Source organism: Anas platyrhynchos, chromosome 6, assembly GCF_047663525.1.
Source record: "Anas platyrhynchos isolate ZD024472 breed Pekin duck chromosome 6, IASCAAS_PekinDuck_T2T, whole genome shotgun sequence".
NCBI lineage: Eukaryota > Metazoa > Chordata > Aves > Anseriformes > Anatidae > Anas > Anas platyrhynchos.
The window spans coordinates 21,927,018-21,950,049 of record NC_092592.1 but is presented as its reverse complement, the minus strand read 5'-3'; the positions used below and the strand labels follow the sequence as shown (position 1 = coordinate 21,950,049).

Below are 23,032 nucleotides of genomic sequence, written 5' to 3'. Positions count from 1 at the left end.
AACCCAACATTTAAAAACTTCAGCCATCCATTCAAGGACCAAAAATTATACCAAATGGGCAAAAATAATAAATAATTTCTTCGCCTGAGTAATATGATAAGTACTTATGAATAATAAATGTTTAACAGTTGGGGAAAAAAAAAAAAAGAAAAAGAAAATGCATTTGCTGGTGAATCCATTTGATATCAATAATGCTGTAATGCTCTCTCAATAGAGAGTAATTGTTTAGAAAATTACACTGCAGTGAAAGACTAGAATATCACCAAATTACAAATGAAAATCAGTTATGGAAAATCCACGATTTGTGGTTTAAATGAGAAAGTTAGACAGATGTTGTCTTGGGGATGGACTTGGTAAATACTGAAGTGCTTTTCCAGCTCTTTATACAACAGGAAACACATTGAAACCATCACGCTTGTCCCTTCTGGTTCCAGAGCTGACATGGACATTCAACAGTCTGTAGCACAATTTCCTTACCATCCAACCTAGAACAACTTCCTAATCGTTAATTCTAATAATGTTCCTTTCGAAGAAAGGAAGACAGAAGTTGGTGTACCAGGCCTCCTAGCAGTATGATCCTTCTCCTTTTCGAGTACACAGGACTCCAACCAAGAAATGGCGGCCAGCTTACTTGTTTTTTATTTGCTTGTTTGTTTTGTTTTTTTTTTGTTTGTTTTTTGCTACAGAATGCTGCATTCTTGCTCTCTGGAGAGTGCTTCTAATGCAGTCTTCCTTGATCACACCACAAAAACTGCCCTAGACCAGTGATTTTCAAACTGTGGTCTGTAGGGAGCCCACAGATTCAGTAAGGAATTAGTGAAAACTTACTCCTAAAAACAAGCACATGCATACTCTTCAAAAATCTGAGTGTGGTTGTGATAAAGAAACACATCTCCATTTTTTTCCTCCAAGTATCTCTAGTCATACAAAAGACAAAGATCCCTCCAGTAAAATCACAGTATTGCACTGGGACTGGATGCAGTCCTTCATGAATTCCTTAAGTCCCTTCATTTCTTCAAGAACATCTAGGGGAGTGCTTTTCTTCCAGCAGGATTTCCTTTCATGCGCACCAATTTAAATGTTCAGATTTCCAGACATTAGGAAAAAAAGCTTCCAGCATGACTCAGTTACAGGAAGTTTGTTTTTCTTTGTCTCGTTAGGCTTCCTTCTGCCTGCGCTGCCTTGGTTCACTCAGCTTTAATATGAATATTTTCATATAAAGAAATAAAATCTCCCAGAATTTTGGCTAAGTGCAAGGGTTTATGTAGCCCAACTTAGATGAGACACTCAGTTAAACATGAGACACATAAAAGACATTCCCCCCAGTTGCATGAGGGGCTTTGCACAAGAGCTTATTTCACACATAGGAATCAAGGTCTGATTCTGCTGGCGCCGATGATATTTTGCTCTGATGTCAGCACAGGTGTAGCTGGCAAAAGAATGTGATACTGGACAGTAGTGTGTGTAAACAGGTCTTAGTTCACAAAACACTGTAATTGTCGGTGTAAAAAGCAATTTGTTCACTCAATCATTGTGCCATTGGCCATTTGAAGAGGGGTAAGGACAGTACACGCTTCCCTGTAGTGGGATTTCTGTTTTGCAAGAGGAAACCCCCCAATCTTTACATGCTAGCGTAATCCATGCTGTTCCTGCAACTGGAGGAGATAAGGACAATGTCAGAGGGAAAGCTAGTTAGAAACCTCTCCTCTTCATTTTTGTATTTTGAATCAGCTCTGACACTCTTTGTAACTGTTTCTCTTTTCTTTCTATGCACAGAAGGCATTTATACAGGGTTTGTCATCACAGTATCTAAGTTATGTGGCTGAGATATGTCCACAAAGAAACTAGGTTATAGGTCATTTTTTGTGCTGTTTTTTTTTTTTTTTTTTTTTCTTTTTTTCTTTCACCAAAGAAAACAACTTCATGATATAAAGGAAAGCTCTCTCTCCCCGTAGTCTTGCTGCTTACTTAAGCCTCACAGGATGGGCAGAATGAAGTTTAATTACTAATGAGAGCTCTGAGGATGTAGATCTAACACACCATTGGAAGAAATCTGGAGATTTAGCAGCTTTTTATCAGTGGCTGTTTTTCCACGCTTTCCCAGTATCACTTATACCAACACAAAATCAGTGAAACCATGTAGCCAGTTAGATACTGCTTCATTCTGACCTAAATGATAACCAAGTGTAGCGCACTGGAAAAACAGGCCCTTGGAGTGGTGAAGCAATGAACCAACATAATACAGGGAAGCATTGCGTAGCTGCTCCTGTCTTTTTCCAGAAGAAATCTGAAGCTAAGTTTCTAACATACAACTGTTAAGACAACAGCATTTTATAGAAAGCACAGAGGAGAATATTTGGCAGTAATGGTATGAAAAATAAATAAATAAATCTTTAGTCTTATTCATACAGGGTCAGACTGATCTGAATATTATTGATGTAAATCAGGAGTAGCAACATGGAATTATTCTGGATTTGCACTGGAATAAGTGAGATCACAATCTGGCCTAAACTACTAATGGGAACTATAACCCTAACCACATATGAATGCAGTTACACCATGGAGTCCTTTATTACACTTTATGGACACTGACTTCACAGTAAACTGGCTGGCACCCAGATAAAACCAGATGGAGTGAAATTTGGCCTGTAAAACCTTGCCATAAATATATTCCTTACACAGTAAATGTTATTGGACACAAAATAGAGATGGAAAGATTAGGAGGAAACCACATCATCCCCTACTCAATGCAAGGTTGTTCCCTGTGCTGCATGTTTCAAAGCTTTTGTTCACTTTGGTTTTTAATGACTCCAATGAAAGAAGTTCCACCACTGACCTGGGAAAGCTGTGTTGCAGTCCAACCAGACCTCCAGTCTCAATTTATGTCCTCTAAACTCAAAGGCATAATGTAAAGGTTTAATCACTTTATGTTGGGAAAATAAAACTGGAGTGCACAGCCGGTGACTGGCCTACAATAAGTCAAATGTTTATGCTAACAGGAAACAGCCATGTATTAATAACAAACAGTATATTATTATTAAAATAATAATATAAGAATATGGTCTCTGACTTAGAGAAATCTCCCAAGAGATGGCAATGAGGGTAATATGTTGATCCCAATTGACAGCCTAAGACTCTAGGGCTGTCTCTTGTCACTTGTCCGATACTTGCATTATCAACCTAAGCATCATCATGGGAACTCAATAAAAAATTCTGTCCAGTGTGCTGCAGACAAACACTGGACTGTATCATCAGCATGAAGTTAAAAGGAGTATATTGTAATGTCCTATACAAATCCTAGGGGTACTCTTATTTGAGAAATAAGCAGTTTTTAACAATTCTCTTTCTGAAAGGGAATAACTGCAGATGAAGCTCAGAGACAGGCCACAAAAACAGGAGACAGCCTTAAAAAAATCCCCTTCAAGAGAGACATAAATGTTCACTTGAATAACATGTTGTCATAAGCTATCAAGAGAAAGTCCCTAAATGGATTTAGAAAGTAATGAAGGGCTAATTAGATGAGCTGCAGTAACAACAGGCAGGGTTCTTGCTTTCCCTCCCCTCCCCTTCAAGCAATATAAACTGATTGAGATTAAGCAGAGCACAAACCAAAGAAGGCAACGGAAAACTGTCTCATATAGACTGGCTACAGAGAGACTTTGGCATCTTCTTTAAAATGGATGGATTGGCCAATGTAGAAAGCAAATGATAGAGATGGTCTCATCCAATGCAATTAATGCTTCTGTCATTTTCTGAAGGATGTTCCTCTTCTAGCTGTCAGCAGAACAGAGCCTCTCATCCAGACTTAAAGGGTGCAGATTCTGTCTACCAGTAGATAGCAGTAACTCAGACATCCCAGGTACTTTCTTTAGTATATCCAGAAACTGAAAACCACAAGCTAAACTCTGCCCCTATCCGATCTATATGCCTACCAAAGTCACACACATTTTGCAAGCACACCTCAGGGAAGAATTTGCGCTCCCTGTCTACATGATTGTGTTGACAACAGGTCACATTTTGATGCAGATCCATCTTGATTTGGTTTTGTGTAAGATATTTCAAAAGCGGCAGAGCATAGAACAGAACTCAGATGTACTGATTTACGACTCACATCCTCTTTGGCTGTGTGTTGGTCACTTTTTGACAACCACTATTTTCAGGTAGTCTTAACTTTAAGTAGTCCCTTCCAAAGCCAAGGAGACAGTGAGATGAATCTGATAAGAGAGCAAATTCAGCTAACACAAAGGAGTGAGTCCACCAAAGCTGCTAGGAAAACTAGGAAAAGTAACTTATTTTCTTTAAGCATATAAACACTTTTTTTTTTTTTTTTTTTTTTAGTGTTTAAAGATTCCACATTCAGTAAAGAGTGTGTTACTTCTGTATTTACATTGTACTGCACATACACCAGCAAATCAGATACAAGCAAAGCAAACTCTATCTGAAAAATGATACCTTTGTTCCCAACTCTTTGCAAATTAATACTGCATGTGCATTCATTTCACTACTTTATTTCCTCAAAAATAGATTGAAAAGGGCTAGGTTGAGTTTTCAGATCTAACAACCCACTCAGACTTTTGTAAACATTTTATATTTTTTGCAAAGCATCTATTATAAATTACTGTAAACAGTGATCTCCTGTAAGAAATTAATGTAACTGCAAAAAGAAATTGATACAATTGAATAATGTTTCCCTTCTTCACCCAACCTGCCCAGTCCCTTGGTGAGATCTGTCTGCACAGCTCTAATTGTGAGAGGTCATGTGCCGGGATAAATGATGGCGTTCTCGGAAGTACTCATGACAAATTGGACATGTTAGCTTCTCCTCTCGTCTCCTCTTGCTCTGGGATTCAGTTGAGGAGTATTCTTTTTTGTGATGTGACCGCATGTGGAAGACTAAATCAGATGTCATGCGAAAGGACAGGTTGCATTTGGCACACCAGTTCTGGGCAGCCACTCCAAATGACGTGAAGGTAGGGGGAAGAAGAGTCAAGGAAGAGGAGGAGGAGGAGGAAGAAGTGGTGCTTGTGTTTTGTAACTGTCCTCCTGCTTGTTTGGACCACAGGTCTGAGGTATATGGGAAAACATTGCTCCGAGTGATGCTAGTCTGCAGCATCTGAGCATTACACAAATCACTGACGAAGAACTTGGAATTGAGAAGAGTGCTGCAGCACATGATGTCTGTGGTGGCAATGAAGCCGGACAGCTCCCCCAGGCTCTTTGGTGACTCACTCATGGGATGAGAAGAATTTATTGCAGCTCTTTCTGCTAGACATTTACTAGGCTTGCTGAAAGCACTCTTCTGCTCTCCTCGGGCTCTGGTGGGCCACACAAAGGAGAATGCACTGCCAGAGGAGTTCAGCAACACTTCCTTTGATACCTGCTCCTTACTAGCTGGGACTGTGTCATCCTCCTCTTCTGATTCCTTGGGTTTCTCATTCCTCATCTTCTCTTTCACCCTCCTGACCTCAGTGAAAGCACTCTGCTTCTGCTCAAAAGCATCCTTCCTAGCTGATTGCCTCCCTGAACTAGGCTTCCAGAAAGAACCTGCCAGTGAGCGCTCTCCCCCAACTTCTTCCTTGCCCCCACAGTTACGTCCCTCACTCAGGTTATTTGTTTTCTCCAACAACACTGTTTTTCTGCTCCTGTTGTTCTCAGCCTCTTCTAGTTTTGCTCTCTTTTCTCCAGTGAGACCATGGGCATCATCTTTATGAGCTGCCATTTTGACCTCTAGATCCCTTGCCAGGCTGTGGAAATTTGTGGTCTGGTCCTCTAAGTTGCCTTTTTCAGTCTTGCCATCCTGGAAGTTTCTCCATAGCAGGGCACTCTTCTCTGGTCCGCATAGGAAGCGGACATGGGAGAGATACGAATGCTCACATTTAAAGACTCGGTTGCATTCTTGGCATCTCAGCTCTGCAGAAACAGACAACAAATGATGAGTTTTGCAAAGTTAGAATCATGGATGGATGCAAATCCTGACCCTGCTGTTGACACAAACAAACAAAACACAAACCCAGAAACATCTCTTATGTCATACAAGACTATACATGGTAAAGGTAATGCCAGTGCAGAGTCAGGTCCCCTGCTGTTATGGAAAATGGTTCACTTGTATTTACCTCCATGTGCTCCTTGCAGAAATGCTCTCATTTAGATTCTCCAGCCATGTTTGTATTAGATAAAATTGCTATTTTAAAGGCATATTTTTATTTTAAAGGCATATTTCCAATGGATATTTTAGGCTTTTAGGAGTCCAAGGTAGTCAGGTGCATAGATCTCCATTGCACAGTTTAAAAACTTCAGCACTGCTCCCTAGTGCACTGTCCTCTGTTGGAAAGTAACAACTAAACTGGTATAGAGAACTACAAATTTCTTCTCACTGGATGCCTCCAGCTCAGTCCCTAAAACAGAATGTTTTCTTAGCTGATTGCTCTTTTTTTTTCTCTTTTCTTACCTGACTGCTAAGGATTTAGACTGGTTTTATTTCCTGCATTACAGGATCACCCATGCTAATGTTGCAGACTCACTTCAGTCCTCAGTGACCCCCGCAGAACCATTAGTCTGGTACTTACCATTTTGGGGACTTTGAGCTTTTATCTCATTGAAACCCAAGAGGCTGGAAAGCTCCTCATCATACCAGACAAGCAGCTCCTCATTTTTGTTGATTTTCCTGGTAGAGCGATAATATAACTGACTGTTTTCTAAGTAAGCTTCTAAGTTTTGCTCCTTGCTATTGGCAGCTGCTTGTACAAGTCTCATCCAAGGCAGCCCTGTAGGACTGTGCACAGACGTAACATCCACCTGTGAAACAGGACACAAAAAATGCAAGTTTGAAGTCCTGTGACCCCAAATAGATTTCCATGAAATTCAAGAAAAAGCCTATTTTCTGCCTCACACAGAGCCCATGCCAAAGCTGCAACCCCAAATCACACACGGCTGTAATCAAACTCAAAGTCATGGGAGGGAGAAGGCTTCCCTCATGTGAGTGCTTAGAGCTCTGGGAGCACTGAGTGGGACCAGAAGGGGACACCATTCTTCACATGAACCTGCTCTGGGCCAGCAGTGCCAGGGCTGCTCCCTTGGCCCATCTCCAGCCCCCTCATGGCAAGGTGCTCTCCTCTGCTGATGCTGGTTGTCTCCTGAGGCTGCGTTGGGTGTGGATCTTAGAGGTACAGATGGCGTGATCCTCTGTAAGAAGGGGTCTCAATCCCATGGGATGTGTCAGAAGAGGGGTAAATTAGGAATCATTTTGATTATTTGAGTCGACATCCCAAGGAGACAACTTCCACATTTACTACTGGCTAAATTATGTAAATATTAGATTTTAACAAATACAGCTAGGAAGTACTTTTATTATCACTTTCCTTTTTCAGAAATAAAATGACATTGACATATTCCCCTTTCTTCCTTCGATAAATAGCTTAAATTCATTTCAGGGTATACGAACAGACAAAAACTCATTTGATTAATACTTTTCATTACATTACTTCCGAGTGTAGTGAGGGGTTGATTTACTTTCAGTATGTGTGTATTCAGGAATACCAAACAGCTTAATTTGAAAATTTCACTTAGGTTGGAAGGTCAGGCACTCAAAAGTTAAAAACATAATATTAAGCCTACTGCTCAAATTAAATCTCCCTTCTGTGTACATGTTACAACATAGCCCTCAGTTGCATAAATGCCTTTCTCCACAGGACTCCTGAGTCATTTAGTCACAGGTTGACCATGCTCTGGAAATAATATAACTGTAAAACATTTGGTTTTGTCTTCCTCATTCAGTGTGTGGCTCCCATCTTATTTAATTGATTGCATTTGCTTTGAATAGGGAATGATTTATTTATTTATAGGTTTTTTCCTTGGTTTTTACCACAGCAGATCTATGTCCTCAGCAGTATTTGAAGGATGGGGAAGATTTTCATAGCTCGGAGGCTGAAACACAGGGCGATCAAGGGCAACACTTATACACATAAAAAGCCTCAACTAATTTTTGAAGCACTAAGTCATTGTTTTGAAAGGAAGAAATTTGGAAATGAAAAATGTCTAATGACAAGTATGATCCAAATTTCACCCCAAGCAATGTATAGCTCTTTGTTTTCCACTAATTGCAGGGCAGCCATTCATTGGTGTTTTGTATCAGAAACAGTATTTTGGTTTTCTTTCTCTGTGTTTAGCTCAGTTTGACGATTACCTACCATGAAAAGTATGACCACGGTAGGAGCTTGAATAAAAGAATAAAACATTAAGGGGGCATTAGTATAAGAGTTAATTATTATAAGGGAGAAAATAAATTAGCATGCCCTGTAACTGGTTCTCTCTAAACGCCGTGGTAATTAACAATGATTGAGAAATCCAAAAGTCTGACAGCAACACAAGCACACCCACCCACACACACAGTGTTTGCAACTAATAGCTTTGACAGAGGCTGTCATTTATTAGTTTCAGTGTTTCAGAAATACCAAGTACCCACCCGGAGCTCTAAGCAAAGTCAAAGGGAACACAGCTCCTCCAGGAACCAGGCCTGCAGGGAAGGAGCTGAGAGAGTTTGAAGGAGGTGGGGAGGAATACAGGGCAGAACAGAAGACCTGGGTACACTTAACTGCAAGCATGAGCCTGCTTCAGTTTTTCCGTGCATGCAGAGACACTACAAGAGATGCAAGTCCACCCCCTTCCTGGGATGGAAATCCCTCATATGAATCTTTTACATTCATAAATGAGGGAGGGGCTTTACTGCACAACAGGTTCAGTCAGAGCTGTGCAATGGACATGGTCTGGCTTCCTTGACAGAGGCTGGAGAAGAAGGGTGAAGATAAGGCTGTTCCTTGGATCCAGGAGGCTAACCCCACGAGAGGCTGTAAGGCTCAGAGGAACTCAAAGGGGAAAGACAGCTTAGGGGCAGGTTTGCTTTGCTGGGGTAAATGGCTGGCTGGGAAGAACAACCTGTGCCAATGGTGGCCATTGTCTTTACCCAAGCATACAAATTGGACCAAGGAGTTCAAATTAGGGTCTCCAAGAGGATGAGAAAAAAAAAACAGGGCTCCTTTTTGGACTAAACTTAAAAGCCAAGTCATCAATAGTCAGCACAGCAGTGGAACTTTGTATTCCTGCAAAGGAGCCAGTTTTCACTGAGGTCCCTCCAGTATACAGCTCATAATTAGAAACACACTGGCTACTTCTCCCTTTTGGAGGAGCTGTTAGTTGTGCTGAACAGAACAAAAATCTACCCCCTGACATAGTCACCTCCTGCGAGATGGTGTGATCCTGTCTGACATGACTTGCTGCGTTCTCCTACCTTGAATACGTAATGGATGCTCCGTCTTTCAGAACACTTGAGGGCAATAAAAGCTACAGTGTCCACTAGGGTGTTTTGGAGCATACATGGTCCAAAAACAGCTTCTTCGGGAATGTCTTGTGTGGTGTGAACAGTAGCCAATACATCCGGAAAATGGTGATGAAGAAGTTTGTTGTCATTTGTCCACAGAAATTTAGGCAAAGATGTGAGTTCCATTATAAACCTGTAAAATGAGTAAGAAATCACACTTGTAATACAGATGAAAATGGAAGGGAGCACCACTACTTACAATATAAAGGTTTCTAGGAACTAACTGGAGGTGAATTGTAAGACCATGTCAGAAGATTGTTGGTTACACAGAGCTTTATTAACATCCAGTTTTGAAAGAGAAAAAAGGCTTTGCAATAAACCAAAATACTAGGTTTGTAAACAACTTAGTTACTCTTTTCTGGACTAGTGAGACCATCCAAGAGCTCAACTGTTTCTGCACTGTATTCTCTGCAGCCAGCAGTAAAAAGCCTTGGTAAGAGTAAGCAAAATCTTCAGTACATGGAACTCAGAATATTCTTGTTCAACATATTCTCAGATAAATTTCTTGTTTAGTAGTCCTTATAAGCGCGAAGAAAAATGCAGAAAGAGAACAACAAAAAAGCAGATGCTTTACCAAATAGGTTTTGAAAAAGCTGTGCTTTTTAATTTGTAAGTGTAACATCAGTCCATGTTCTGGTTAAGCAGATACAAAACCAGGAACAGCCTGAGTCCCAAATCTATTCAGCCTGAATGCACAAAATCTTTGTAGATTGACACAGGGATTATTTTCATCCCATCTCAAAATGTATGTGAGATTTTAGCTGTTAGCTATTGTTAGGAAAATGGAATGAGATTATGACTCTTTGCATGATGTTAGTAGAGGTTGGTATACTTAGGGACTGAATTTTCTTGCACTGAATATAGAATATTACATTTTTCAGAGCAGAGGCAATTTCTGCATTATGAGCCTCAGTCTGAGAACTGTATACATAGCAAGGAGGCAGTTTTGAGTTATTTGTCATTCTAAGCTTCTCTAGGTTTTTAATAAAGTTATTGCCATCTCCAGCTCCCATCTGGAGGTCATGGAAAAACCCTCATTTACGCCATCAAGAGATGGATCAGGTCCATTAGGCAGAGAAAATTAAAGAGAACAGCAACAAGCCCTGAAGAGTCCTTAGCCTAATAAATACTGAGATAGAAGGGCTGAAGATCCAGTCTAATCTTTCTCACTCTCTGCCAACAGAATTGATTTGTTATTCACTGACTCATGACTTAAACAGAAGTGATATAAAGTGCTCAGGAGAGTTGCACTGATTTAACTAAATCAGTTTCTAAATCAGTATAGTTAATTCAGAATAATTTCCTCTTGGTAGGCAAGTCTAAATCCCTACCCTGAAAATATTGAAATGCATGGTTATGTATACAGAACATTGTAAGCCTCTGAAGTAAGATGGCCTTAAAAAAAAAAAAAAAGACAACCAAAGTTCAAGTGGCTTGCCAGATATTAATCATTAAGAGGAGGATAGAATGGGTCTCTGCTTTCTGTTCCTGATGAGTTTCACTGCCTGGTTTCCCGATAATCCGGTGAAGTTACTATTGCTATGAGAACGAAATGATGTCTTGTATGTGTATATTTGTGCACTATATAGAATCTACCTAAATAAACACATAAGCACATAAGCACATTCATATGCACGTTTCCATTTAAATTATATTATTTTTTAATAAATGAAAACAGTCAAGTCACATTAAAAAATAATAATAATACATAAAAATACAAGTTTCTAACTATCAGAAGAAAGAAAAATAAATAAATCTAAAATTCCTAATCCTTTCTAACATTATTTTATTTATCCACTTATGACCTTAGAAGGCAAATCCTCTCACTAAGATTCCCCTTTCTGTGAAATTCATCTGAATGTCTCCATGTAAACCAGGAGAGCATTGTGCCTTGGCTACACTGTTGTCCCTCCAGAGGAAACAGAACCTCCTGATTCCTTTGAAGGCCCTCAAGGTTGAATTTGTGATGGGAAAGGAGTCAAAGATGCTGAATTTGAGCACACACGCTTTAAGGAAGAGGATGGGTTGCTGCCTGTGTGCAGTAAATCTCTTCCCTTTGTCCAGAAATTCCAGCCAAAGCACCAATACCAAGATCTAAGAAATCCACACCCCCTTCCAGCCAGCTACTGCTGCCTGCTACCTTCCCCTATTTCAGCAGCTTTCAAAAGCTCCCTCCACACACCCAAAGCTTACCAGAACCATTTCTTCAAAAACTGAAAATGTGCTATACTAAGTGCAAGTTTTAGGAGTAACAGCACCACCTAGTGATTTCTGCCATAATATAAAAAATCTTTTCCAAAGAAAGGGAAAAGGCAGAGGGGCCAGACAGGCTTTAGCACCGTGTCCCCGCTTTAGCTTTGCTACTTGCAAGATGGATGTGAAACCACCAGCTCCCAGAGCACAAGCGCAGCACATACCTCCAACCTGGGCAGCTTTTCTGAGCTCCTTGGTGAAAGTGTCAGCAGCTCCCAGAAAGGTGTTTGCTGCTTGATGTGCTGCCCATGCCCTTGCTCCAAATCCTGAGGATAGAAGGGCTTCCACACATCCAAGAAGAAGGGCAGGAATTAATTCCCTGGATGTGGGAACCTCTGCCTGTCCTCTCTGTCCCACACAGCTGCTTTCAGGCTAATCCTCCCTTCTGGGAGCAAATAAATCAATATATGCACATCTTCAGTTCCATTTAATTCTCCTAGATTGATGAGATGGGGGAAATGGAACCTAATAAGGAGTATAAGATATTTTCTAACCAACACAGCTTCCCTCTTTCCAAAGTTAAGAGTCCCTTGAACTCAATATGCCATGATTTCTAAGTGACTTATGAATTAGTCAAAGACTTGTGATGGACAAAAAAAAAAAATCCCCCAAGTGACAGCAATGGTCACATTCCTCTCTTGCACAGCATGGTCAACTTTGTAGAGAGTTGTGAAGAGGATGTACCGCTTATAGAGAGCAAAAAGGCTTGCTGTGTTAAGCCCTGCATCATAAGCTTTCAGCAAGGGAAGATCAATCTCTTCAAATAATTTGTCAAACGCACCATCTAGTGAAACATTGCAGTATAACATGGTGTCCCCAAAAGTGACAGCAGGACAGGAGCTCTTGTATAATTCTGAATCCAGTCCCAGAGCAAATTTCACATCTTTGCCAACAGTCCTCAGAGTCTAAAGAAGGTTATAATGATTAGAAACCTACAACTGGAGTCCTAATGAGAAATGAAAAAGGTACACTAGAATGACTGGCATTTTTCTTTGACAGACTGAAGTGAATTGCTCACATTCTTCAAAGGGAGCAAAGGATGGAGAAAACGATCATAACAGTGAATTCTCCAAAACTTCACCTAACTGATTTTTTATTTTTTCCTGGAATGTCATGAACTTCTGAGGCTGGTATCAGGCCTTCATTTCCTTAACTTCCTATTATTCCTACCTACACCTCTTATGTATGGTGTATTCAGCTATCCCCCCCCCCCCCCCCCCCCTCTGGCTGGTGTATTTGAACCTCAAAGCACTTGGATCTCTGTAGTTCCCACTGATGGATTAATTGCTTATTTTCCCAAGCTGAGCATAATTTCTGTCTTTTATCTTCATACATTCCTCAGACACCATCACCTCTGTCCCTCAATGAGCTAAGTGTCCTTCTCTTACCTCATTCCAGTACTTAAGCAGCTACAGTTGTAATCAACTTCTTTTCAGTGACCTAGAAATGCCCATCAGTGTTTTCACATGCCATCAGGACAAGCATTACAAGTTTTCCCTGTGGTTTTATTCCTTTTATAGACTTCTCAGCTTCATGGGTGATATCAAAACAATGATTTTTTCCAGTGGAAATGCAGGAGACAGTTGCTAATATTACCGATTTTCATTAATCAAATAAAAAACTGTAATGCGGAAAGGTGTTTATGTGTTCCTGTGTGGAGGGGTATTTTGCTCAGCGTGACATCTCCAGCACCTTCCTTTGATTTCAGTGTCAGAACAGTGACAGTTAGTGTCCTCCTAAAAAACATTTTAAATGAGTCTGATTTCCACCTGCTTTGGAGGGGATTAACCTACCTGGCGGTGCTGTGTGAAGAGAACCCCATCCTGAGACATTACGCAAAGGAGTGGGATGGTGTCAGCAAGGCAACCACCCCTCTTTAAGCTTTACTGTGCTCAACAAGAGAACTTGATGCAAATTCATTTAACGTATAGGTGAAGACATACTACACCAAAATCACACTTGTCTTATGTTACTGATTTCCACGTTTTGGCTAACATGGCTTTGAGAAGCAGTAATTATTCTGCGTTTTCATTTCACACAGCTTTGTGAGCTGTCTTGTACATTTGACTAATTCACCCCTCTTCTATTATTTGGCAAGTTTACAGAACCCTTGTCATAAGCCTCTTTGTGAAGGTCATGTCTTCAGCTCTGTATTGTGCAATGACATGCTTGCCTCAAACAGCCAATGCTATGAGTGCCATTGCCTCCTAGAGACACGTTCTCCCTCATGCAATACAACCCTGCTGTTCTCACTCATGTTCTGCATAAGCAGTTCCTATTCCTCTGGGCTCACCCACACACATGTCTCTGAAAGGGTGAAATAAACTGAATATTTATAGTGCATTAGTAGCACATTAGAGTCAGATCACCTGCTAGACGATGGGTACTCTCCATATTCTATCTGTCACAGATGTGAATTCTTCATATGGATGAGTTTAGGGTCTTGATGGTTAATGGACTCTTCATCCCCTAGAGAGTGTCTGATACACATATACCATGTCCCTGAGTCATGGATTTTGCATCTTTATTTCTGAGGAGTGTGACAGATCTGTCAAGCAACCAGTACCTATAGGCAGGCAACTCCCTATGGATTATGCAGTTGTGGATGTTCCATCAAAAAAAACACAAAGTAGATGGTGCTCACAGCAATTGATCCCAGCCTGCTTGTTTCCAGAAGCAGCTCAAAAATTGCTACTGAAAAGGGCTCAACCTGATGTTTTTGGGGTAATCTATATCAAACCTGTGGCCCTGCAAAGTCAACTATGAAGCTTTAGGCTGGTTTTCCTTATCTTAATCTGAAAGATTTATACCCTTTTTTCCTGCCAAGTTTCACTGTGATTTAGCAGGTATTTCTAGTAATTTGCTTTGAAGATGCAGCTCCAATGTTTTGGCTTACTCCTTTTCATGTCTTCAGAAGACCTCTGTGAACCCGTTCTCTATTAATCCAGTTAATAGAGCTGCCTGGTTAAAGCACCATCTCCTTTCAGCTCTCCCTTACTAAGACCCATTCTAGGCATTTTCTGTGCTTCTTCAAGAAGACTCCTCCCCTCCACCCCCCCTTCCCTCCCTCCCCGGAATTAGCATGCTTTGTAACAGTGTAAGACACAATTCAGCTTGTCTGTAAGTTTGGGCTTAGCAGGGAAGGGTGCAGTGGAGTTGTCAGACAGTTGTGACAACCAAGGTTGGATCAGTGCTTCACCACCTGAGTGGCATTCTTAAGTTTCTGCTCCCCACCCTCAGCTGTCTGCCTCCAACCACTGAGCTGGTGGCTAGGAGCTGTGACTGCCTAGCTGCTGGGTGGGAAGCATGAGAGTCTGTTCCTTTCAAAAACATTCACCAAAAAAACACACAAACATTCCCAATGCTGGGGCTGTTGTCTGTATATCTATCCTAGTTGATTGTATAACAGTCTCCCATGCATATTAAGAAATAGCTCCATTGCTGAAATGTTTAGTAGCCATTTTCCATTTTCCTGAATGCTCTTCCAAGCTGGAACCTTGCAGATATCCTTTTTCTCTCCCCGTTTCCTAGCACTTGCATGTCATCCCACTCGTACTAATCAGATTACAACTCGTGTCTTCCTGAAAAATATTTGGGTAGCTCCCTCACCTTGTGACAAAAATACATTTCTAGGGAGGAGAAGTGAAAGAAGGTCATAGGAACATTCATGAGCTGATTTTCTACCATATGGCCTTCAGATGTCACTGCAAGCTCTTCTAAGAAACGCATGGAAACATCCAAGTGCAGAAACACCAATTTAAACACAGACTCCCCCCTCCCCTATTTTCATAGGACTCATCCTGGTTCTTGCCATAGCGTTAATGTTGAACTGTGGCATCACCCTTTGCTTCTTGGTGGTCATAAAAGCACTGGTAGCCTTGCTTAATATTATCATCAACTTTATGAGTGTAACGAAAACAACTGAACCACTTTTGCAAGTGAGGAAACTTCTCAACCAGAACTTGTTTTAGCTAGTTCTTTGCAAACATAAATGGAAGTGGATAATAAAAACTGGTTCTCTTAATTTGATAAAAAATAACTCTAAGTAGCTTCTTCAATTTCACCCTCACATTCCATTTCAACTGTGATGGAATTTGCATATAGTGATATCCCTTTCAAAACAATTACCCTACATTGGAAAACAAACAAACAAACAAACAACAAACCAAAAAAAAAAAAAAAAAGATACTCACAAAAACTACTGTTTTAAGTATTTGACTTGGGGAAGCATCATCCCAGTCTTCCCAGACATTTTTACATCTACTCTGGCCTTTCTCCAGAGTAGGGATTAACTTGAACAGCATTTGCCATGTCAACAAGACTGAAACATAAATAAATAGAATAGAAATTAAATATTGGAACCATCATTTCCTTCACCTTTGAACTTACTCCTCTCAACTCAAAAGTGTGACAACGTTCTCCCTGAGGCATATAACCTGGGACTCCATGCCATGGCATTCCCATGGCTACTGCCAAAACTGCCTTTGATTTCAATTAGGGGTCTGTCGGTCTGAGGAATCCATGATCAGACATGCAGTGTCATGCACAATAAACTACAGATATTAAGGGAATTGAGCTGATGCAGACAGAGTGCTTCTGTCTGCAGTATTTATTATTCTCTGTTGTTATAAGGAACTAAGGGTTCTTAACACATGAAGGGAATTCCAAGGGAATCAGAGATGGACAAGTGAGAAAATCTTCTTGGGTTTTATACATTTGCTTTCCTTCTGTGCAAAATTTTCTTTTTCTGTTCATGCAGTGAACTGCAAAGGAGAAGAATCAGAATTGGAACTGGAGGAAACTGGCAGGAAATCAAAGAAAAGAAAGAATTCTTGTTCTGAAAGATAAAATAAGTAATTCCAAACACCCCAAGGCAAATGCTGGAACAAACTGCAACCTGCTTCTTAAATCATTTAAATTACAAGCTGAAAAGGTCCTCTCAAAGCACAGAAGGTCTAAGGAGGCCATTTCCTTTAGCTCACTGATGCTGCAAGATAGAGTATCTGTGCTTCAGCCTGGGCCCAGGTCTGGGAGCCTTTCCTTTGGGCCTGAAGTGGTTCCTTCATACCTTTGCAACTGAAAAGCACATGTACATGGCAGAAGAAAACTGCACAAGGAGATGTGGAGAGGACAAGTGGATACAGCCATGTGCTGTGATTCCCAGCCCAGGTGGGCTGCACAAAGTGCTGAGCTCAAGCTCAGCATCCTGTCTGTCTTCTAGAAATAGCCCATGGACAGTATTCCTTGAATTCCTGAGCTCTAAGTATCCTATTTCATCCTCCCAGTTTTGCACATAGCAAATTTAGATTCCAGCAATGATTCTGCATAGAGATATGGGATCAGCTGGTTCAAAGAAGGGCCTTTACTGCCAATGTACCACTTCCAATTCATGTATTAAGAGCAGTTCAATTAGCGCTGATAAACAAAATGCTAATGATGAAACCCGTGGAGACCAGAATGTTTTTCTTACTCAGGGCTATCCTGGGCCATACTGTGAGCACCTCTTCTTGGCTCCTCTGCTCTGAGCCCATACCCTGCGCTCCTGGGACAGTTCAGTCCCTGCAGCATGCCTGAGCCAGGCATCAGGGGAGAAGCAAAAGGAAATACAATTATGCGCCAGGGAGGAATTTGCTGGCTGCAGAGATTAACTGATCAGATCAGAGCAGAATAAAATCGGGGCTGAACTAGCCTGGTGCATGAAAATGGTCTCCCCTTGGCATTTCAGCTGGCCTCAGCATCCTTTCATCATGCCTTTCTGCACAGCAGCTGCAGAACTCCGGCTTGACAAGCCCTGAAAAATAAGGGGTAGAAATAGGGAAACTTCACATCCCATGAAAAGATCATAAAGCAGATCATAAAGCTCTGAGTGAAGAGCCTGATATCTATGTTGAGCTTCCAGGTTGGCCCTTTCTTGAGTGCTGGTTCAATCTGAAAGTTTTTACTGAGTCAGACACCTCCAAGTTTATGGGGTGCTCACAATTTTGCTGTTTTATTGTCATGGTATCTTCAGGGAACAGTTTTCCAAATCCTGGTATTTTAAGGCTCTGTGGTCTTCAGACTGTCTTCCATCACCTGAAATCCACAGTACATGCAATATAAACTGACAGCTCTTGATGAGCCATCATTATATCTTGGCTGGATACCCAGCCTAGTGAATCATGAAGCTGCCAAATCTTTTTATTATGAACAATCTCTCAAACTTCAGGGACAATAATGAAGAAGACAGAGCAAAAATCCCCGTTTAGAAATGAGTAAATACCTAAAGCTCCACATCTGCCTGAAGCAAGTATTGTGAAGTACAGGAGCCAACTGGAAGTACAGATTAAAAGATAAGATTCCATTTTTTATTTGTATTATTTATTTATTTTTTCTTTTTTCTTTTTTTCTCTGAGGACAGGGAAAGCTGAATTGGGATCTCTCCCGGAGAGAGATCTCATGGGAGTTGCCCCTCTGCAGAAGGGGCAGAACTTTTCTCACACGACCATGGGGATGCAATTTCCACTCTACCTGAAGCCCAGGAATGAAATGTCTGCAATTCATTGTCAGAGCTAGTCTGGTGAGGAAATAACTGAGATTTGGACAAGTTCCAGGGGAGGCATGTATCCTAACGTAAGGGATTTTCAAATGGGAGCTCCACAGCAAACTTCCCTGTGCTCTTTAGCACTTTTCACACTGAACACCTATCTCTACTGCCACTATCCTCCAGAGCAGGAAAAGGGCAGGCAGGAGTGGAATGAACCATCCCACACAGCAGGAAAGCCTCACTAATATTGATTTGCTGGGACGTGTGATGGAATGGTATCAGCACAGCTCCAGTGGAGCCTTCCTTGATCTAGCAGACCTTGTGAATGGGAGGTGTTAAATCTGGTAGAACACGAGTGACCCCACACAGAGTCACTGAGGTCTCTGCTTAACACCTCCCAAATGCAAGAAATTTAAATAAATAAATAAATAAAAATCTTACAAACCAACCCACAATCAAACCACAAAAACTAGCAGGGTTCTTAATATTTCAGGCTGGACAACAAGCAATAGTAAATACCACAATGTCCTAATTAGAAAGCATGAAATATGTTTATCTTCTGCTACCCCAGGTTCAGACAAACTGCATCTAGGAGTTTAGCTCCATGATGCATAAAATGTCAATACTCCTTTCTAGTTGGGTTGGCCCCAGAGGCAGAATTATTCATTCTGTCTGGCACTGCATCTGATTTAATGGACCCTGGTGGATGGTACTGCCTTGTACAAGCCATTCACAAGTCAGAAAACCCACCTGCAGACAAAGAAGAGCTGACTGTAGCTCTGTAGTCTGCTGGCTTTTAAAGACTTAACTTCTGTGCACAGGGATCTGTACTGAAGGGCTGACTCTTCGCTAGCATACAGATCATCCATGTGGTGGGCGCATTATCCTAATCCACCACTTTTGTTCTTGAAATTTCAAGGTCTAGGACCTAAAAAATAGGGTTCCTGTGGGATACTGGGAGCACACTGTAACCCTCAAGACATGTTTGAGGATTACTGTATGATGCATGTAATGAATTAGCATGATTTCAGCCGCACAGTATATGCAGCATGCTGTATGGATATATTTCAGTTCAGAGCACACAGTATTTTGTATTCCAGATCTGAATTGTGGCAGTGGTCATCTCAGAGGCTGGGTCTGGATTCTGCCCCAGCTGCTCTGGCATTGTTCAGTGTTCAGCAATAGACATACCACCCCAAAATGTCACAGGAAATTTCAATTTTACAGGGAACAACTGGGAAGGGAGAGCAAACATGCAAAAAAGGCCTCTAATTCTTCCCCACACAAAAGGAGCATACAACAAACAAATATCTTAAAGCAGCAAAGTCATTTCATGGGAATTCCTGTTTCATGGGAAGAGAAGGCAACTGAACAAACCTTCCTCTGTCAACACACTGTAAGTTACTTGCCACACATATGCATGTATCCACTTTCAGGAAAATCCTTGTCTGATTCATGTAGATAGGAAAGACCCAACCACGGAAATGTGTGCTACCACACTTGTTCTCACACAGACAGGTGCATCTCTTCCTTCACACAGGCATCCTCGCAGGCAAAACCTCCATTCCTTATCTGCAGACAGAGGAAACTGAGAAACAAGCGGCCAAGCAGCCAACCACAAGCCAGACACAATCAGACCAAATCACACGCAATCAGACCGAAACAAAATGTGTAACTTGTGAAAACAGTCGGTTTCTCTTCTCTCTTCATATATTTCAAATTCATGTTTTCTTTTTGCAAATTCAGAGAAATGACTTTATCTGATTGATGTTCAAGAAGCTTGCTTCCATTTAACACTCACGCTATTTATTTTTGATAGCTCTTGATTTTTAAAAAATGTGATATTTGTTCAAACACCTCTTTTTGACAAGAAACTAATATATTTGTGTGCACGTATATGTCTACACATAAATACACATGCATTCACAACCATATATATATTCACATACAGCTATATAATCTTTTGCAATTTAGCATATTTATCATTTGCATATGAAGAAAAATATTTTAAAACTACGACGAGTCACTTTCACATGGTTAATACATGAGATTACTTCAACTGTACTAAGTAACAGTCACTTACTTTAATGTTATTTACATTAATTCTAAACTACATAATGTCTACTCCACTAACAGCCAGTAACTGATCTGAATAACACTATGTAATGTGAAATTGTGGGAAATAACACAAACAACTTATTTTATACTATGGTGAAGCGAAGAAACCTTGTAATCGAAAGCGAATTTTGTAAATTAAAGCAGTTCTGATCTAAAATAATTTGTTTCCCAATTAAATACTTTGTTCTTTAGCTGGTGTTTATTAATAGCATTTTCAAGTAACATGTGCTGTAGGAAAATCATACTGATTCACTGCATTATAAACATAGAAAAAAAAAAAACATGCATATAACATGCTAGGATTTAGGCAATTAATTCTGCCAAATCTTCCATATAATATATAATTTCTTACAAAGAATTTATTGTTTTTTTCTTATCTGGTTATCTTACATTTAGGTAATAGAAGCTAAAGTAATATTTTGACTTTACATCAATATTTCTATGGCTATAGAGCTTTATTTTTTCTCCTATAAGATGGTATTTCTGTAGAGTTCTATACGGCAGCTCTATTTTGCTTCAGAATACTGGAGGATGATAAATACCGAATAAATGTGCTCTCTCGAAAAACGACTTGTGATTTTATCTACTTTTACACATTTTAAAAAATACTAAATGTAATACCTCTGTCTTCCTATTGCCTAAATAAATCCCTCTCTCTGTAGTACCAATTGTATTTAACAAATGGTAGCAAGAGCTGTCGAGCACTAAATTCGGCATTTTCAAAAGCCACGAACAAAGAATAGCTCCTGAACAATCCTTTTTAAATTCCCGAATTCAACGCATGAGTACGACCACTTTTCATTTAAGAGCAACTCTACTGAAAATGCAGAGTTGCATAAAAATGATATCCTCCATCAAGTTTTCATTGACATTTCCTACGACTAGTTCCTGTCTGATCACAGAATGAAGGTATGAAGAGGCTTCACACACTGGTACCGGACTTCAATCCTACGGAAACCTTTTCATGGCAGGATTTGCAAACGTAAAGCCCAATATGACATTTCCAGGTGACAACAGCAGTTCCTAACTTACTGACCCGCTCAGAAATTTCTGCAGAGGAGCGCAGATCTCGTTATACCCTATACAAATACAGAATAACGACGCGAGATATTGCAAAGAAACTTCACCAATTTCTCCAAAGAGTCCAGACCCCGAGCACCGATCTGCCGCGATGGGAGCCGGTCGAACGAGGGGAGCAGCAAAAAGGGCAAGGGATGCTCGAGGGGATGCTCGCCGGGAGGAACTCCTGGGGATATCTGAGGAGGGGCTGCAGCACGGCGGCTCCATCACCCTCGGTCCCATCTCCCCATCCCCCCCGGCCCCATCTCCCTATCTCCATCACCCACAACCCCATCGCCCCCAGCCCCATCTCCCCCGGCCCACACAGCGGATCTCTCCGTGCTCCCCCTCCACGCCCTCTCCGCTCCCCGGGGAACCCCTCTGGGGGTCTCGGACCCCCGGGGCCGCCCTCCCCGCCCCGTCCCCGCACTCCGCCGCCCTTACCCGCTGCGGGAGGGCTCTGCCCGGCCGGGAGGGACGGCTCGGAGCCCCCCGCTCCGCCGGGCGCTGCCCTCGGTCTGCCGGCGGCAGCGCGGCCGGCCCCGATCCGCCCCCCCTGCGCCCCCCGCACGGCGGCTTCCTCCTCCTCCTCCTCCCCCTCCGCCGCTCCCCGCCCAGGATAACGCCCACCGCGGCGCCCCGACTCCCTCTTAATTCCCCTCGCCCCCTAAAAGCCTCCCCCAGGGATCCCCGACGGCCCCCAAGGGGCGCGGAGTCCCCCCGAGGCAGAGGCGGTCCCGGGAGCGGCCGCGAAGTGCAGCGGGGGAAGGGGGGGGGGAGCTCGGGAGGTGGAGGGGATTCCCCTTGTAGCGGTACTTTAAAAAGAGGAGTTTCTTCTAAAGTTGGGGGGGGGGGGGGGATGGAAAAATCTTCCTAAGCCTTCCTCGGCGGCGCCTGATACCACTTCTGGTTTATTATCGTGGTGTTCGGGGAGCTGCAGGTATGGGTAAGGATGGCTAGAAATGGAAATCCCTGCTTCATAGAAAGCACTCGCAGGAAACAAAATTAGGAATTTCTTTGAGGTATGAAACGATTTATGGCACAGCTGGTATGTAAAATATAACCATCAAACGTCTTGTCATAATCAAATATTTTCTAAATCCGGACTAAGCAACATCGGTTTTGAAAGATGTCGTTCCCTATAAATGCCTTTAACGCCTGGCAGAAGATTCTTATGAGCATGTTGACAAAGGGAATAGCCCGGGTTATTTGATTAGTGTCCATGTAATCTGAATATTGGCTTGTATCGGAAAAAGAAACGTCAAGCCTTTAATGCTTTTGAAAGGGCGGGTTTTCGCTACAATTAGGGAGTAATCTCACACCGATAACGGGTCGAGGCACCTCCGGGCTCGGTGCGCGCTATAACGGGGCCGGGGCCGGGGCCGCGCATCCCCCGGGGCCGAGCACGGGCAGCGCCGAGCCCCCCACCGGTACCTGGGTGCTGCCGGCCCCATCGCCCCCCCGGGCCGGGCCAGGAAGGCATCTCGGCACACCGGGATGGGCAATCCCCACTGCGCTTCGTGCCGCAAGCGCTCACGTTTGCGCGGCTTTTGCGCAAATAGCTACAGAAGGAGTGAGAAAGGGGTGAGCAGACGTGGCGAGACTCTCTCCCGTTCCGTACCCGGTGCCTGTCCAGCCGAATTCGTCCCGGGCCGTCCCCAGTCCGCCCCGGTGAGGACGCCAGGCTGGGAAGCCCGGCGGTGGCT

At 42.1% G+C, this 23,032-nt stretch overlaps 1 protein-coding gene across 1 annotated transcript; it reads right to left on the bottom strand.

Annotated features, from left to right (window-relative positions):
- Window positions 1-653: 653 nt before the first annotated feature.
- On the bottom strand, window positions 654-21,901 carry ZNF488 (zinc finger protein 488). The gene is made up of 4 exons (XM_027460507.3): window positions 21,771-21,901; window positions 9,284-9,506; window positions 6,567-6,795; window positions 654-5,910 (listed from the first exon to the last, which is right to left on the bottom strand). Exons 2-4 carry the CDS (start codon window positions 9,497-9,499, stop codon window positions 4,742-4,744), a joined length of 1,614 nt encoding a protein of 537 aa, XP_027316308.1. The 5' UTR covers window positions 9,500-9,506; window positions 21,771-21,901; the 3' UTR covers window positions 654-4,741.
- Window positions 21,902-23,032: the final 1,131 nt, after the last annotated feature.